The sequence below is a fragment of the Antedon mediterranea genome, chromosome 2, assembly GCF_964355755.1.
Source record: "Antedon mediterranea chromosome 2, ecAntMedi1.1, whole genome shotgun sequence".
Classification (NCBI taxonomy): Eukaryota; Metazoa; Echinodermata; class Crinoidea; order Comatulida; family Antedonidae; genus Antedon; species Antedon mediterranea.
Window position 1 is genome coordinate 5,800,684 of NC_092671.1, and position 18,504 is coordinate 5,819,187.

General features: G+C 33.0%; 1 protein-coding gene across 1 annotated transcript; it reads left to right on the forward strand.

Moving 5' to 3' along the window:
• Positions 1 to 4,338: 4,338 nt before the first annotated feature.
• LOC140040167 (uncharacterized) lies at positions 4,339 to 18,103 on the forward strand. The gene is made up of 6 exons (XM_072085885.1): positions 4,339 to 4,590; positions 12,509 to 12,620; positions 14,246 to 14,322; positions 15,511 to 15,625; positions 16,297 to 16,420; positions 17,057 to 18,103. The coding sequence occupies exons 1-6, from the start codon at positions 4,474 to 4,476 to the stop codon at positions 17,121 to 17,123; spliced, it is 612 nt and encodes a 203-aa protein (XP_071941986.1). The 5' UTR covers positions 4,339 to 4,473; the 3' UTR covers positions 17,124 to 18,103.
• The last annotated feature ends 401 nt before the right edge of the window (positions 18,104 to 18,504 follow it).

Sequence of the window (18,504 nt, forward strand, 5' to 3'; positions counted from 1 at the left end):
AGCTTTTAAAATGACAACATAGAAAATTCATCACAAAAACATTCCCAAAACCTAACTGGTATGACGTCAGTCTAAATAGTTAAATGTGACAACCACTACGGATTGTGTTCCTGATATTTCATTAAGGTATTCATTAGGCCCATAACAATACAGTTCACGTCTGTCATCCTCACACGCTTCGTAACTTTCATAATTGTATATCATATTTTTATTTTTCTGATTGTAATATTTTATTTCTCTGTAGAATTCCTACTTCTGGCAAGGACTACTATACTATCCAGCATAGAGTGGATTTTTTCGGTGTTGTTTACCCTTTATTGGGCCAACCAAGGTGAACCCACGACATTTCTTTGTGATCTGGTCACACAATGTGGCTTCTTTCCAATGTTTTAGGCCTACCTTCAGCCTATCTGTAATCAACTTATCACATATAGAGTGACATTTCTTTAAAACTTCAAGTATCAACCCCAACCAGGTTGAGGTTGTATATACAGTATGTATCTTACACACATCATATTTTTATTTTCGCCTGGCCCAGCGTGGTTTGTATTTGGCCTAGGTAATTTTCCGATGTAGATGTGTTCGGACCACCGAAGAACCTTAAACATGCGGCTTGATTCCATGGCGATATTAATGCCCACCTAAACCAAAATACACTTTTTGTTGCTCTACTCTATAACCGAGGTCCTTAAACTCTGTTCAATTTAATTTCTCTATGTTTCACCAACACAACAACTCAAACCCTTACGTTACCTATTGGCTAGACACAAAGTTACCAGAAAAAAACTCCATCCGGCATACATACATCACTGATGTTATCGACTTGTCTTAATAACATGAGATAAAGTTGATTATAACATTTACAATGTGTCATTTTGTAGTGCATGATGAATGATTACATCATTACAAAGTAATAATGAATAACGATGCATCAAACAATGTACACTCATTATTCGTTTGGTTTCATAAGACAAACGCCCAAGGAGATATTTCTCTTAGAACTAATTAGATAGATCATAGATATTTCATTGAGATAATATAAACATTAGATTACCGGCTTTTCTGTCAAACATTGGTCTGTGAAAAAAAAAATATATAAAAAATAGAGAAATAGGCATATTGATCATAGGCCTAATTATTATAAGCATTGATTATTATTTCTATCATTGTTTTATATAGTGTAGATGTTTACTTTATTTCTTTTATATTGTTTTTTTCTCTTTCTTATTGAATTATTGTTGTTAGATCAAAATTTATGCATTTTGATTAATTTATTTTTTGTGACAGGAGTCAAACCCCGATTAACGAAAACTATTTTTTAGCTCCTTTTCACATATTGTACTGTTTGTATGATGTGAATAAAGTTGAAAGTAAATAATGATAATGATATCGGTAAAAATTCGAATTTGTCGCCCAACAGAAAGTAGTGGTTACTACGAAAAATTGTCCCATATTATCCGTGTTCGATAAATTAAAATCTGTTCCGTGGAAAGCGAAGAATTTTGTTTACCTCACCACAAGCTCAAAATCCTTATTTTAATACTTTCATAAATTCATCAACCGTGGTACTAGTTAGTTTTATTTGTTTACCATTATTTGTCTTGCGTCGATGGGGTTTACTTTATATAATCCGGTTTTGTGAACAAACAAATGACCAGGTTTCAGTATATAGCACGTAATAGAGGAAAGGAGCTATTATTAGTAGGCCTATATATTCTTTCCTTCATTAATACGTAGATAACTTGCTCATCTGATTTTGTGATTTACAGTATCAGACGTGTGCTAAAGAATTAGACGGATAAATAAATCAAGATGTTATTTATCTCCCTAATTAAGTTTTACATCCAAAAGAAGTAGGGTGTAGTAGGCCTTCAAATTGATGTTGTCAACCATGACACTGGTCATTCGTGCCGGTTAGAGTGCTCCTTAGCGCGTGCATCGTCTTGAACCACTCCTGTGTAAGAAGGCTACATTCACTCTTAAGTTTATTTAATAATTATACTATTACAATTAATCTTATTTACCAAACTTAATTGAGCCCAAACAATAGAACATCTAGACTCAAACAGCGAAGCAAATTGATCTCCTCGCACGAGCCCAGTTGAGACCCAGCAATTTCGGTTTAACTGGATCAGTGCTGCTTCAAATACAAATAGTATATCGCCTGGGTAGGTTAACAAAACCCAATTATAATGTCGAGTTTAGCGGCTAATTAATGAAAACAAACGAATATAGACTTGTGACTGTTATGGATATTTTTTGTGCACAGCCTACCTAAATATTGATTTAATATGTTGATGATTAAGAAATTTGGCTGAAATATCAGAACATTATGTTAGTGTTTAAATTTGTGCATTGTACTCCCATATCACCTGTTACTGTGTTTAGTTTAGTTTATGCTATTTTAAGAACGAACAGGTTATTTAAAGATACTTGCCTTTTGGCGAAGGTTTTTGCAAGATCACATGTAATTTTTTTTTCTAAACGTAATTCAGTCAAAATATTATTCCAAATGATGTTTTATGTTAAAAACACAAAGTACAATGTCAAAAGAGTATTTAAGTGAAACAAAGAACTAAGGGAGAAAGTTTCGGTTATTTGAATTTATTTTGTGAAAATGGGCTTTTAAATTGTATTTTTAAGTATTAAATTTTCTGTTGGCACTTTCAGCACAGGCTTTGCTTTACTGAAAGTGCCTCATTTATATTGTAAGAAATCATATTTATGTTTGTTTATGAATGAAGGAAATGATTTGATTTGATTGATTTATTAATTCCTACAGTTAATACATTAATTTTGAATTGCTAAAAGTTTTTTAAAAATATAAAAAATAATATTAAAAATCATTTGTTACAATGATGGCGTTATATCTTATTGAATGATATTCCTGCTATTTAGCCTTTTTACGGTATTTTTATTCTCCACAGCTCACTATGTCGGTCGGTCGGTTGATCGGTCGGTCGGTTGGTCGGTAAATACCAACGCAAATTTGAGCACGCGACTGCAGCCATGTATATGGCCTTGTTTATTATGTAGCTGTTTTGTCAATGAATAATAAACTTAATATATGCAAGTTAATTTTAGTATGCATACATTATGCGATATTATATTTTATGTTATGGGGGTGTGGGTGGTGTGTGTGTGTGTGTAGGCCAGTATAATGTTTCCCCTTGGACGTCATCCTTATCACATTGATTTCTCTAAGCTCGAATGATGACATAATTCGTCGTTAAAGTAATGGAATGAAATAAATTGAGTAAACATACGTAATATCGATTATAATCTACACGTTCTTGCTTTAAAGCGAATTATCAATGGAATTACTCGTGAAAATAGAGATCATTTGTTCTATTTATAGCCGGTTACTGTTTGACAATGAGGGTGCGGCGCTGTATTCGTTAGTAATTTTTGTTCTATTTACTCACCACTCGGTCATTGACTTTCAATTAGAATCTGCGATGACGGTTGTTTTTTTAGAATTTTCAAAATACGGGTTAAATCGAAGTTAAAGGTCTTTCCATGTACCATATTAATCAATATTTTTTCACTCCAGCCTGTGATTACGTTATATTTTTTATAAAAAAAAAAACATTTTTTTATTTCACTCTTGATGAGAAAATAAATGTTTACTGTTTTGTAGGCCTAGAGAATCACAAAAGGACAATAAACCAATTCATGTATTATAATTTGAAGAAATCTACAGGTTGTCGACGAAACGAAACGTCACTTAAGGTAAATACAGATATGTTATTTTGGTTCAACATCGCACAAAGGTAGCCTACCGGTAACAAGTAACTGAATTGGTGTAATGCATTGGTATACTGTTTGTGTACAAATTCAAATTGTTGGTGTATAGGTTATATGTTGTGATACGAGATGAGACCCTTTTAAATCTTCATGGTTTTCCTACTTTTCTAAGTATTAAACAGTAGGCCTATTCAGTATATTAAAGCACGGTTAATTCACCTTCTTCATTGCCCTCGTGCTAACTGTAAGCTGAATATGTTTCCAAGTTTGATTTACGTAATAGTGTGTAATGGTGGTATAGTTTAAATCAAGTTCCAACATCATAAAATGATTGACTAGTTATGCAAGATTTATTATAGATCTTACGCCTTCAGACGATTTTGACTGCTAACTAAAAAGTTATTTACTACAAGTGTTGTATTTCCGGTTATTCTCTGTCCGCTGATTGGGTAAATATCTTATGAATAATAATTAAGTACGCCACTATTGAGAACCACGCCTACTTAGATTGTGTAATTTTCTCTCATTTTTCTGTTACTTCATCTTTCATGATTTGCATTTGATTTATTCTTGGTATGAGCCCACGGCTGGTTTTCAAAAGTGTGTAAACAGTGATTACTCGTCATACTATATTAAGCGGTGAGGAGACCCTTAGAGCAGACCTTCAAGCTTGCGCGTCGTAAGCTTTCGTCACATCCAGTGGTGTAACGCGTTAGAACAATCGCAATGGACTACAGTTATGCATATTTTTATGTTCCATGCCTTCTATCGTTAATATTTTGTCATATTACAGAGTGCATGCGAATACCATGGCGAAATGGAGGCTCGGATTTGATTCTACAGGTAAGTACTACATATTATAGTACTGCATAGTGTTAAATTCTAGATACACTTTGTTACAGCAATTTTCTAATGAGACAATTTTTACATTAAAATCACTTTACAGATTTTTTATATATCTACCTCCAGCCAGCCAGAATTGAAAACAAACTTAATATGCATTAGTTCAATACACAATTGATCATCCTAGCCATCTCGATAAACTTTACATGCCATCATTAAGGCAGGATTTATTTTTGTAGTTTTTTATATTGATATTAATCCTATGTAATCTGTATTCTAATACTAATAAAAAGATAGATTCTTAAGAATTTTCTATAACCTATTGTGAAGCATATGATGAAAATAATAATTTTGTATTTCTTGGTGATATATCTGTCATGGAAGATAATAAAAATAGTTATTATTATTTAATTGCATTTATAAAAAACGTGTATACTTTTCTAAATTGATAAAATCTATATATAGATGTATGGCAAATCAACTACGTATTGATTGCCCTTTCTATCAAAATCGATTACGATACGAGACGAAGAGCCTACGTGTAGGAGGATACAACGGTCACGCTTTGGTGCACGTGCGTGTCTGACTATATTCGCCCCTTATCATCTTAAACACATTTGAGTGTTTTTGATTAATTCATTTTGCAATACACACAAACATTATTATTTGTATGTCATTATTTCCAACGGACAATGATTAGCTCATAACACTGTATAAATACAATGACGCAACAACAATACCAACAAAAACTAATTTATTGAAGTAAATATGTTGTGTAGACTTTTCTAAGAACATCTTGTCTACCATTATAAAACAACAAATTGATATGTTATAATATTTATTTTTGTTAAAGAATCTACTACTAGCTTTTTAAAATAACATAAATATTTCAATTAACATTAAGAACATACGTACAACACGTTTAAGAAAGAGACGGAATTTTAAATACATTCCTTTTGCTTGTAAATATAGGTCCTGAAAAATAACACGTGATCTTGTAATAAGTCTAACAGTTGCCTGTATTTTGTTTGCATGCTTATCTTTCCCACAATCTTACTACATAAATACCTATAAATTTGAGCAATTTGTATAATAAGTTATTGCTTTTCAGATAAAATCTAAAATTAATATGTCGCCACCGTTTCCCTTTTGTCGTATGCCCCGAGAACTTTATGTATTGTTTTACTTTTGGCGTAATTATTAACCAAGACAAATTCCGAGTTGTGGAAACAGAGACAAAATTGCCAAAGGCAAAGAGCATGTGTCTTGACTGGTCAAAATGTGGCTTGTATTATTTGCAATTGCCAAATTTGAACATTTGACCTATTTTGTGGCATACATACCCCGGGTCATGACCTAGACGTAGGGCAGATTTGAACATCAAGGTAGCCATGTGTTTAACTAATGTACACCCCCTATTGCGAAGGCCGCAACCCCCTCTATTTGGAAACAATCTTTACCCTGTTGTGAGAGCTTCTCCCCATTTCGTTGGTTACCCGGGCATTACGCGGGTTCCAACCAATTGTCAGGGAACAGTATTCAGTTAAGCATCCAGCTTCTGTATTGATTAATTATTTTAAAAAATCCCCTTTTCAGTTTAATTGGGCTTAGAGAATAAATATAGCTTTCAATATTTGTCAAAGCTTTAAGCAAAACTATTCATTGTAATTAAATGATAAGACATTTCACGTATCCAAAATTTAGTACCCATTTATTGTCCTGAATAGAGACCGTCTGATAAAAAGGTCTTGTTTAATTTTGCTTTATCAAAAAGATAATAAACAGTACTTCCAGTCGTTTGTTTATACTGGCTCCAAATTCAGCATGTGAACTTTTCCGTCGCTTTTTCAATTTTTTTTTATAGCGAACATCTCGCCAGTATCAACACACAAGATGTGTACTTAGGTGGAAAACTTGACGTCAGTGATACTATAGAAACGTTCGCAGGTTGTGCAAGCCCTAAGATGTGGTTCAGTACCGTAACAATCCCCGCATTTTGTTCAGACCAATACCAGGTTTATTTCAGGTTGTTATATCGATTTCTTGAACAGCAATCACGATGTATCCTACTTTTTTTTTTCAATTTGCATACAAACGATCGACAAGAATAAACACAAGAACTACCAATGACGTAGGTTGTGTATATTCATAATAAATAATAGAACCTGGGGGAAAGTGTCATCCCTACAAAAATGGTTTGACATGAGTAACTTAGGAGTTAAAGTAGGATTGTAGCCTATATCAGTTCAGAGTGTTGCAAAACTTATTTTAACTGGCTCTCGGAAAAAAATAAGACATAAGATAACTTTATTATCTCCAATTAGAAGAAATTACAAGAGCTTGCAATCAAAAACTACATAACAAATTGGGCCTACAGATATAAAAATATAAATACGAACAATACAAAAATCAGTAAGAAATAGAAAAACGTCTCAGTTACCTTTTATGATCTTCATTAAAGAAGAGAACATTGCTTGTTCCATGTCAAATTTCATAGAACTGTACCATAACTAACACCATACCAATTTAAATGTACTCCTCATTCGATTTTAGACACTTCTAAACTTTGATATTGCGTGCAACACGCAATTTCAAACAACTCACCCGCTTATTTCTCATTAATTTATCGTTTGATTCATCTTATCTTAAATATATACTTTTCTCAAAACAATTATCTTTTCCATGAGTAATTATGTGTCTTTGAAAGCAGGTTTTGCATGATCAAGGTAATAAAATGTACCTTTTATTAACAGATCAAATTTTGTTGAGAAAGTGCAATTGTAAATTGTAGAAAACCGTTTCAGATTAATAGGATATTATAATATACTATATATCATCTTATTGTTGTTGTTGTTGTTGTTGTTACAGAACAAAATTAGAAAACGTTTCAATATTTCCTTGTGGTCTCCACACACAATTTAACACACAAAACATAGATGCTTTCATGTATTCAACATTCCAACCAATATAGGCCTAACAACAGTAAAAGAACGCTTTATAGATTAGACTACGTGGATTATATAACATTTTAACATACAAAACATATACTATCAAACTTTTTTTTATTACCTTGTCAAATAAAAAGTTAGAAGGATTGATAGAAAATGAATGTCGATTCCAACGTTTGTATAAGTTTAATTGGAGAGGATCTCCTCATTTGAAGAATAAAAATGTAAAATATGGGTAGGCCTATGCTCCAGGCGTTTAAACTATTATTATACCACAAATAATATTTCTGCTTTTTAAATATAAAAATAAAGCATGGTACGTGTTCATGGACGTTGGTGTATTCTTTAGGTTAGGATAACATTTATTCCCACGTATAGTTTAAACGCATTTTTTTACATGCCACATAACAACGGCGAGACAAAATGGAAATGTGGACATCTCCATCAGTCTGATCTTTAGAAGTCACAGACTGCACTGTTTAAATACCATGATCGTTATGAAAACGTCTACAATGATTCATCAAGTTGAAGCAAGTACATAGCAAATTATTATAGAGAGCACTTAACCGCGCGGCAGGGTAGCGGTTGTTAAAAAATATAAGCGACTGCGCTGCGTGCTGGTCTGGTAATGAAAACGATTCACGTCGCCGCCATTATCTACCATTTAACCACCCGGGCAGCAGTGTCAACCTAGGCTGGAGGGATTGCCCACCATGTCTTACCCAGTCTATGATGGTTTTGTCTTTGATATGTTTTTCTGATTCTAATTAATAGACGATTTAAGCATGCTGGGTTCTTGTATATGAGCTGAATTATGTCGAAATCCTAAGTCCAAATCGCGGCCTGAATATCGAAAGTACACGGACGTAAAAAGTCTATTTTTAAAGGAAGATCGTAAATTATATATTATTAATATGCTATATTGAGCACAGTACACATAAATACAACATATTAAACTGTTATGTTCCACATTGCATCATTAACGATGCAGCAAGCCAATTGTGAAATTAATTATTTTTAGAATGGGTGTTTGAAAAAAATACACTTTTTACCTAATATTGTAATTAGTTCATCGCAATAAATGCAATGCATAATTAAGCTTTTCTGATAGTTTTACGTAACTATGCAAAATGTTATTATGTTCATGATCAAGGGGCCATTTGGAACATAAATGCGCTGATACAGTAGTCGTTTACATTCATATGACCCCACCTCCGCTTTTTGAACTTTATTGTAAGATTTAAATGTACAGAAAATTCATCAAATATATTAGTGTCCAGTCTGTATTATTCTTACCTTCGACCCATGTCGAGACTGTTTGATTGTTTCTTTGATTGTTCATGTCAATGTATGTTTATTGCAATTGTTTGTGAGTATAACCCCCTTGAAACAGAGTCATTTATTTCTTAGTTCAATATCCTCATATCCCGAAACTCGGGTCAGTAAAAATGGTAGTGTTTATCGATATTGCATCTAACCAATGAATCAAAGTGCCAATGAAGAAAGATATAATAATATACAGTGGTTATTATTGGCTTTGAGGTGAGGATCTGCGACTATGGTGCAAATGGATCGTCCGCCGACTTCAGACGTTTTTAAGCTCATCAACTTGTCAACAAAACACTATCATATAAAGCGAAAAATCTTTGATTGTTGGTATTTCCAATGTATTGAATTTTGGTGTTTGGTCCTGGTTTTTTAAGATTCTGTTTTAACGAAAACTAATTTCAAGCTAGGTTCATCTACAGGTTAATGGAGTTTTCCACTACCTTTCAATCAGGGGGAAAATGGCAAAAGGTTTCCTACTTTCTTGGATTTTTATCAGATAATCTATATTGTTTTGACAACTCTTGTAACATGACCACAGTGCTGATTTTACCATTTTTCTTCTAACTGCTTTGCCTATTATAGCTTGATGTGATAGTGGTATCTATACTCAGAATGACGTTAAAGCTACGTCCGCGCTAAGCCCGAATTCTGTCCGATGATGACCGGAGAAAACTCCGGCTTACGTTCTGAGCACGTAGTATGCACGGTTCTATTCTTAAACACTACATCCATTCTTCAACATTGTTGTATCCAGATATCGGACTGGAATCCAAGTGTAGTGTGAACGTAGTATCAAACACAATTTATAATGTATATATTTAAACTCGGGGAGTTTTTAATTAAACATGAGTCTTATACAAAACTTTACTTTACGTTTATTTTTGTACTGTACTAAATTTGTAAAGATAACGTGTACCATAAAAAGCCAATTACGATATAGAATAGAAGTCGGATATGTTTACGTAACGTACAAGTTTATTAATATAATCGGTTTAAGTGATGCCTTGGTGATGACATTTGTTGTAAATCTTCACTTGCTGTTTATTTAACATCACACGTTAATAAAGATCCATCCAATTTCAAGCAAACGTCGTCACAATCACCTGTATATTTAGATCTGACATTTAACAACTTTCACACGTTGAATATTCATATTGCAGTTATAGTATAACGGTACTGTATCTTTGTATTGTCTATTGATCCTTTGAAGTTTGTGGAAACCTTTGACAGGGTCCTAATTCGCGGAAATTGGAATGTTCATATTAGAATAATGTCGACTGTCATTGATCCTATGTGAAGTTTGTACTGACATTTAACAAGGTTTCAATTCACACAATTTGAATGTTCATATTAGTATGTTGACTGTCTATTGATCATTTGTGAGGTTTATGACGACTTGCCTTCTAGGTCCTAATTCACACATAATTTGAATGTTAGTAGGACTAATTAGTATAATGTCGACTGCCTATTGATCCTTCGTGAGGTTCGTGGCAACTTCTGACAAAGTCCTAATTCACACAATTTGAATGTTCATACACCTGCCTATTAGTATAATGAGGACTGGCTATTGATCTTTTGCGAAGTTTCTGACGACTTCTGAGACAATGTCCTGATTCACAAAATTTTAATGTTCATGTTGCTATAATCTCAACTGTCTATTGATCCTTTGTGAAATGTGTGACTACTTTTGACAAGGTCCTAATTTAGTAGTATGTAGGACTGTCTTGACCATTCCTAGTACTCATTAACAATTCTGATCTTAAAATGGAAGCGTGCAGTAGCAAAAAGATAACGAACAACCATAGGCCTACCAACTCTATCCCACCATGTTTATCGGTCAGTTTCCACAGGGGTTGAGTTCCCCTTGTTAATCCGGGATTGTTTCATGAAACCACTCACGCAATACAGACCACAGACAGTGACACACAATTGATTTAAATCGATAGTAATTATTCAATGAAACATCACCACAGTGTTATTACATTATTTTGGGCTATAATGTGACAGGTTCGCCTGTACTTTCCAATAAACTGTGTGGGCAGGTATCCAAAAAATATTAGCACGCGAGTGTATCTGCTAATTATTTAAGGATCCTCACGTTTATTTTTTTTGTTTACTTGTTCATTTTTAACTTAAGCATGGATGAATTAGCTTTCAACTATATTTAGACTATATCATACATTCTAATAAAATATAAATTAGTTTACATATTATTTTGGATTATGTATTAATTCAGAATATGAATTATACCATTATTCAGATGTTGATTGCATTGTCCTACGGTACAAACGAAGACAATATTTATTTAAACCAGGAAAGAGTAAAATTCACCTGATTTAAACTAGGGTGGATCGGTTATTGTACACAACCTTTTTGCATTGTGTCTGCCTATATTAATATGATTCATAACTATTGCATTTAAAATGTTCACATTTTGTTCACAAACAAATTCATTTTAATGTATGGTGAACTCACTTTTGGTAATGTGTTCTATTGTTTGTGTTTTAATTTATTAGTTGATAAACGGGACCATGACCGTGTTTACATGCCTGATTGTATTTCGCTATTTTATTTCGGTATTTTATTTATGGTTTAAGGGTTTAAGCCTTATTAGTCTGGGTTCCAGATGGAGTTTTGACTTAATATTGCTAAAAGATAATTATTTTGGCACATATGGCGTTTCATACGTACTGCTTGAAATTTAAAAAAAATTAATTTAAAAAAAGACAATACAGAGTTAGCGCAAGTCTAAAGCCTTATATGTACTAGCCTTATCTCGTTTTTTCGAACTACCAAGGTGTATATAGGCCTTTTTATTTTTACTTTTTGAAATTCTGCAAACATTATTGCGTACGCACGCGGCTTGTCAAAGAACTTCTGTTTCTAGCCTAATATTCTAATATCAACAGCAGTAAAGTCTAGAAATATTAAACAAACGATCATGTGATTATACAACATCAAAAACCCGAAAAGACGGTGTTTATAATAAGGTACGCACTCGCTTTAGAAGGCCATAGTGTTACGACTTTGTCACAATACATTTAAATTTGAAGATCGTATAATTGAAAGACATTTCCAATATGCTATATTTTTTTACAATTTCTGTACAACTGGGGTGGGTTAATTGGAGGGGGGGGGGCGACCACTAAGCCCGAATTCGACCCAGTGATCGAATAAAACTCTCTCACCTTTTCGATTACCCGCGTTTTGTAAGGTTAAGTTAGGTTATTGTATATGAAACCAAGGCAATCTAACAACACACTGAGCTCGCCTTCCTAAGATAGGAACTCGTAACAGTTCTTTGATCTTATGTCTGGCTGCGACAAATACCAACTTGACTGTAGGCCTACATAATACTGTCTGCGGCGCGCGGTGTCTGTTAGGGGGTGTGGAACTGATCGTGTCACAGCCACAGATAACCCCTTTGATTTCCAGAGCTCAGTATCCTGTTGTTAGATTGCCTTGATGAAACTAGGCGATACATAATATGTGATGTGATGTTGTAATGAGGGATTTTTCCTACGATACTGGAGAAATGTAGATACAGTTCCATTTTTTATCCGGCCACTGGACCGGAATCCGGGCTCAGTGTGAACGTAGCCTTAATTTATTTTTAATTATTAAAATTTGTATTTCTACAGCGATTTCCACTTCCGCTACAGACGTTTCGTTGTCTAGATGGTCAACTAATCGATGTTGAAAATGTATGTGATGGCTATAGGCATTGCTTAGACGATGAATTATGGTGTTCAGGTACGACTTGTTTTGTTTGTTTACACGATAATAATCAATGTAACACTTCTTACGCTATTAACCACTGTAGCAATGTGAAAAACAATGCATTTTCAATTAAATGAATCGAATAGATGAGAATTTCATCCACCCACGTTCTTAATAAAACACAGTTGCTATTAGCCGCCTGGTATCAGATCATACGTTTTTTTTACTACGTCAATACAATCCTTCTCTAATTGATAACAATAATAATAACAATTATACCACATTTATATAGCGCCCTTTTCATAAATAAACATGCTCAAATGCATGTTTATTAATCACTGTTGCTTGGTGGTTAAATGCGTTAAAATTGTATTTTTGTGTTCAACTTTATTTTCCCAATATAGGCTTATTGAAACGCTTTCATTTTTTTCATTCATTCATTTATTCATTCATATTTTCAAAATAACATTTTGTGAGGAAGCGAAATAGTAGGAGCCTATATCTAGAGGTATAACATGCTTCAATTATTTGAAATACAGAAATTGGTTAGGCCTATTAATTACATAAATGTGAACCCTCTTATCGCCTAATAATAGTGCAATCATGTATCATCCTTATTATTTATTTGCTATCAAACTTTGTTTATATACTGTGTACACTGTCACTTTCATGCTAAATTTTTATATTAAATATATGTCATTCATCGGTAATGTCATCATTAAGTCATGTGGATCAATATGTTAGTAAAAAACGTAGAGTTTGTTTGAAAGGTGATTTAAATACGCTTACTTGCCAATCTGGAATGATCATGAATCAAGACATTTTACCATAGTAAAACGTATGGATTCACCTCTGGGACCAGGAAAATGAGGCCTAGGCCTATCACGTCATATTATTATTTATTATAATTAAAATACTGTTCGACTGCGACTTTGATTTTCTGATTAGTTGACCGTGTCAAGAAAATTAAATAATGAAATTCGACTATTCAAATTATGTGAGCCTAAACATAGATTGCATTTATATTAAGTTGATCTGGGGATATATTCCAGTTATGTTCTTATATTTTAGATATATAGGCACATAATTATGTTTAATGGGTATCGCCCGGTAGACTATACGTCGTTTAAAGTTAGTAATTGGTTCATTATACATAGACCTACATATAGGCAGGTTCGTTTAATCACTCGTAACACTTCAATCCATTTGTTATATTGACTATTATTATGTAAACTTAATTACCGCAGAATGATATATTTACGAAATAAAATGAAATATTTAGGCGCTGCATACCTAAGAAATGGTCCTTTTTTAAAGTATTTCCAATGATTTATTATATTGCTTGTAAATATTGTTAGTTTCGTTAGTTACTATGTTTACTTGTTTTCCAACATATTCTTTTGTTTCTGAACCTTACCGCCACTGATTCAAAGTTCAATAAATGGTCAACAAATACAAAGGTCAATAAATGGTCAACAAATAAATTAAAAGTAATGATATGTCATGTTCATTCTTTATTCAACAATTTAATTATTTAAATTTTCTGCATTTTTGTAATTTTTTAAATACACACACGAAATGTCAATAAATCATTTTTTTTACATAATACGTATACCTACATGGACTCTTTTTTTAAAGTGTGTCTTTTTAATAATTAGCTTGTAGTGTCGGAACAAAAGATGGTGCATTATCTTGTGAAATAGACGGACAACCGACGTGTGTTGAGGCCGTACAGGTAAGAACTTAGGGGAATTTATTAGATGGTAGTTATGCCTAGCAGGGAGTTGTACAATGTTTTACAACTCCCTGGACGCGATATTTCTTTTCGTACCCCTCATGAAACGTCACAAAATAAACATGAATATCCATTAGTCACGTAAGAATTAAGCTAACTACAATTCACTTCTCTTCCTATCGAGCCGTCTGTAGTCGAGTGAATTCGACTATGGACTTAGTATGTCGATGTATGGGGGGTAGAATTCCATGAGCAACTTCTTTTTACTTTATAGTGAGAGAGAGATTATTTAGAAGGTTAGGTTTAGTTGTTTAGGAAGTAGTTTGACCATCTTTCACTTAAGGGGTCTCCAACTTATGTACGAAAAATAACATCGCTTTCTGGGATTACTAGTCAGGGTGCCTATATGTCACATATTGCTACACATCTCCTCCGTTGTGTTTTGACGATAAATATTAAATGTTTCCTATCCTATTTTAACACACTATCAATGTACTTTGCAATACTATTAATTACCCATTATCCCATTTACTATCAATCAATCGGGCGCGCCCGAACCCTTGCTCAAAGCTCTCCACGTGTCCCTGTCTGTCGTAGCTCTTCCATTGTGAGATCTGTGTCATTTTCCAACTGGGTGACATCATCATCTTCCTGCCTCTCGGTGTCCATGATTGGGCTTCCGTTTACATTAAAACGTATACAATTATTACAATTCTGATTACCTGGGCTTATATTATAAAATGCCAATTAAACAACTGTGATAATATCTAAAGTCTATAGGCCTACATTCCCCACGGGAACAAAATCCTAGTTTAATGCGTTGCTTATGTGATGGGTTTTTGACCATCAGGTTGATTAATTGGTTATTAATTACAAAGTGCATTAGCTATGATTGTAAACATACTGTTAATTTTTGCACATCATCATGCCAGCTTAACACTATTGACTTGAAAATACATCGAGTTCTGAGAAGACAGAACACTGCAGATTCCCCTTCCACTACTTTGCTTACCTTACGCCTAAGTTTATTCACAAACGTTGGCATTCAAAATGTGTCCGTTAATTTGCTATCCTGTATAGGCCTACTGATTTTCCTACAAAATGTCAATGACATTTGTAGAAATTGGGAGGTTTAGTTACTATATTTATTTGCCGTTAGTATACATTTTATTTATTTTTACTTGTAAGATTTGTGATGGAAGGCGCCATTGTGACTCTGGTATAGATGAACATAACTGCGAAAAAGACAAGTTCGTGTCTACATTAGCTAGAAGGAAAAGAATGCAACAAGCATCAAAAACTAGTAAGACTCAACAGTTTTTGTTTCGATACAAGTGCAAATCTGCGTGTACTTGTTTTCATTCTGATAATATTGTTGTGATATTAAGGTCCATTTACACTAAGGCGATATCGATAAATAGATAAATAAGGATTTTTTCATACCTGAAACAAAAGAAATTAAAACAGTTTTCATTCTAGAACTGTAGGATAATCATCTATGCTGCCTTATAATAATAAATATAAATAATACAATTTTCACCCGCCCAATCAAATGACGTCATGATTAGTAAGACCAATAATATCATTCATAATCATATCATCATCGATTTTATTATTTTTTATTGATCATGACGTCATTTGATTAGATTTTTTTTAATATAATTTTTATCAAAGACCGCATAAATGATTATCCTATAGTTCTAGAACAAAAGTCTTTCTAATTTCTTTTTTTAATAGTATCTTTTTTTTTCTAGTATCAATATCCTAACTGCTATTACCAGGGAAGAGTGAATTTCTTCCCTGATATTACTAACTACAGTACGATATTTTTACTGGTCTTTAAATGAGTTATGTTTATGATTTCATCAAACCAGGTGGCCAATAAAGCGGAGGGCGCTAGAGTAAGCTAAAAAATGAAATACAAAGACGAATTTGAATTGATGTTTTTTTTGTATTTTTTTTTTTATTTTACAGGGGATCTATCAATAATTGAAAAAAAGAAGAGTTACGAGATACCTTGTCATCCTAATTTTAACAAATATTGTTGGAATGGAGGAAACTGTTTTTACATTGACAACCCTAAAAAACGTTTCTGCCTGTAAGTTAGTATTTGAAATACTGAATAATGTTGATGACGCAGATAGCCTAATGGGAGTGATGATGACAAGATGGTGATGACAAGGGATTAATAATGGTGTTGATAATTTTGTTTTAATTCCCAGTGCTGTATCTCCACATAATATCTATTTTCTAAGTATCATAGGAATATTTGGTAATACAGCATCACATGTGGTGCCTGTATCATGTAAGGGTTAGGTTACTCTAGATACATGTGATGTTGTATTACCAAATATTCCCACGATACTTAGATACAGTGACGAGAATCGGCTGTTTAATGGTTGTTATAATTACAAGATGATGATGACGACGATGATGACGATGATATACGAATAATAATATATGATTATAAATATAATTTAATTATCTATGTTTGGCTCTAAAGCTCTTTATACACTAATAAAAGTGTAATGTGCCTAAATAGGGTAGTGATATGCCCAAATATGGTAGTGATATAACATCAGTCATGAGCACGTCACAATTTTAGTCACAAAGTTTGATATTACGGTGTAGATAAGGCTTAACTCAATGTTCCAATTATAAATGCATTCCCCTAACTTTCTTTTGCATGTTTTTATTTATTTAATAATAATCTATTCTATTGTATTTTATATAGCTGCAAAACTGGATTCGAGGGACCTCGCTGTATGCATCTTTCTCCAAGCGATTATTCTTCTTATTAATACGACACATTTTTTATCTTAAATCTTTATCTTTCAAAATTACGATATAACTGGTGGTATCTAATCTCTCTACGTAGAAGTATGGATCAGTAGAATAAATTGTTCAATTGAGATTCTGTATACTAGATTGGTTTATCTATACAGATTATGGATTTAAAATTCATATCTGTAGAGTTTTTATGTCATACTACATTCGAGACTTTAAATAGTTAAATCTTCCGGTTTAAAAAATGTTTATTATTATAAAATTTAAATCTGTAACACTTGTTGTGCTTATTTTACAACGCTCCATTTTCACTGAAACGAAAAATAAGTGGGTTTATTGTGAATGCAGTTCATGCAAATGAAAACAATTTTAAACCCGGATTTGCCCTTTAAAGTTTTAGCTTTTTGTGGAAGTATGTTTATTAAGTGCATTATTATGAGATATGGTGGCGCTCTACAAATTATCATCTCAATTTGCTGTCTTGTAACGGAAAGACAATAGGATATGTAATGTATTAAGTAGCAGTGTGTTTAAAAATTCGTTATTTATTTAGGCCTATGTTGTAAAGAACTAAAACACAGTCTACACTATCAAACTAGTTTTACAGAAAAAAAGTGCGCTGTGCCCAAATATGATGATGGCACAACGCATTTTATTGTCACATGAAGTTTGATAGTGTAGACAGAGCTTAACGAGAAATTGTGTTTGCTGGACTGGATGCGCCGCATGGAATATGGGTTCACACACACAAATTAAGTCATATGTTTGTTATTTGTTTATCATAATTTAATTCTCATATTTCTGTTTTGATTATTTATTATTGGTACAGGAAATATGAAAGAAAGAGAGAGTAATATGAGGTTGTTATTTATTATGTGCACATATTGTATAATAGTCGAGCATTGTTAACGCGTTGTTGACGCATTGTTAACGCGTTGTTAACGCTTGTGTATTACTGTAATTATTAAAGTTGACTTTGTTATTTATTTGTAAACATTGTTAGATCAAATTTGAAATAAATTTATTGATAGAACTGCAATAGTAATATCGTATAATTATCATATACCTACGGACGAAATGCCATCGTTCTAAATCTCAAAACATTTGTGGCCTAAACTGCTTTAAAGTCGCACGGTGAATTTAAACTTTAAAATTGACAAAACACCAAAAGGTCCAAAAACAGAAAAAAAATAGGCTTATTTTTATTTTGGTTTGAAGAGGAAAATATTTTATTTTATTGTGTCTGTTTTCCCAGCAATGACTTGTTAAACGGCACATTTTGCCTGGTTAAGCCTAGTCTGCATTGCAAACTCGTAACAAACAAAGGTCAGATAAAGTTTCCTAGTGTTTAGACTGTTTACAAACTAATTAGTATTGAGCTATGCCTACACTATC

Coding starts and splice junctions, on each gene's coding strand:
- LOC140040167 (XM_072085885.1), top strand. CDS start 4,474: ATGGACTACAGTTATGCATATTTTTATGTTCCATGCCTTCTATCGTTA. Junction 14,323..15,510: donor CGTGTGTTGAGGCCGTACAG/GTAAGAACTTAG, acceptor TTTACTTGTAAG/ATTTGTGATGGAAGGCGCCA. Junction 15,626..16,296: donor GCAACAAGCATCAAAAACTA/GTAAGACTCAAC, acceptor TTTATTTTACAG/GGGATCTATCAATAATTGAA.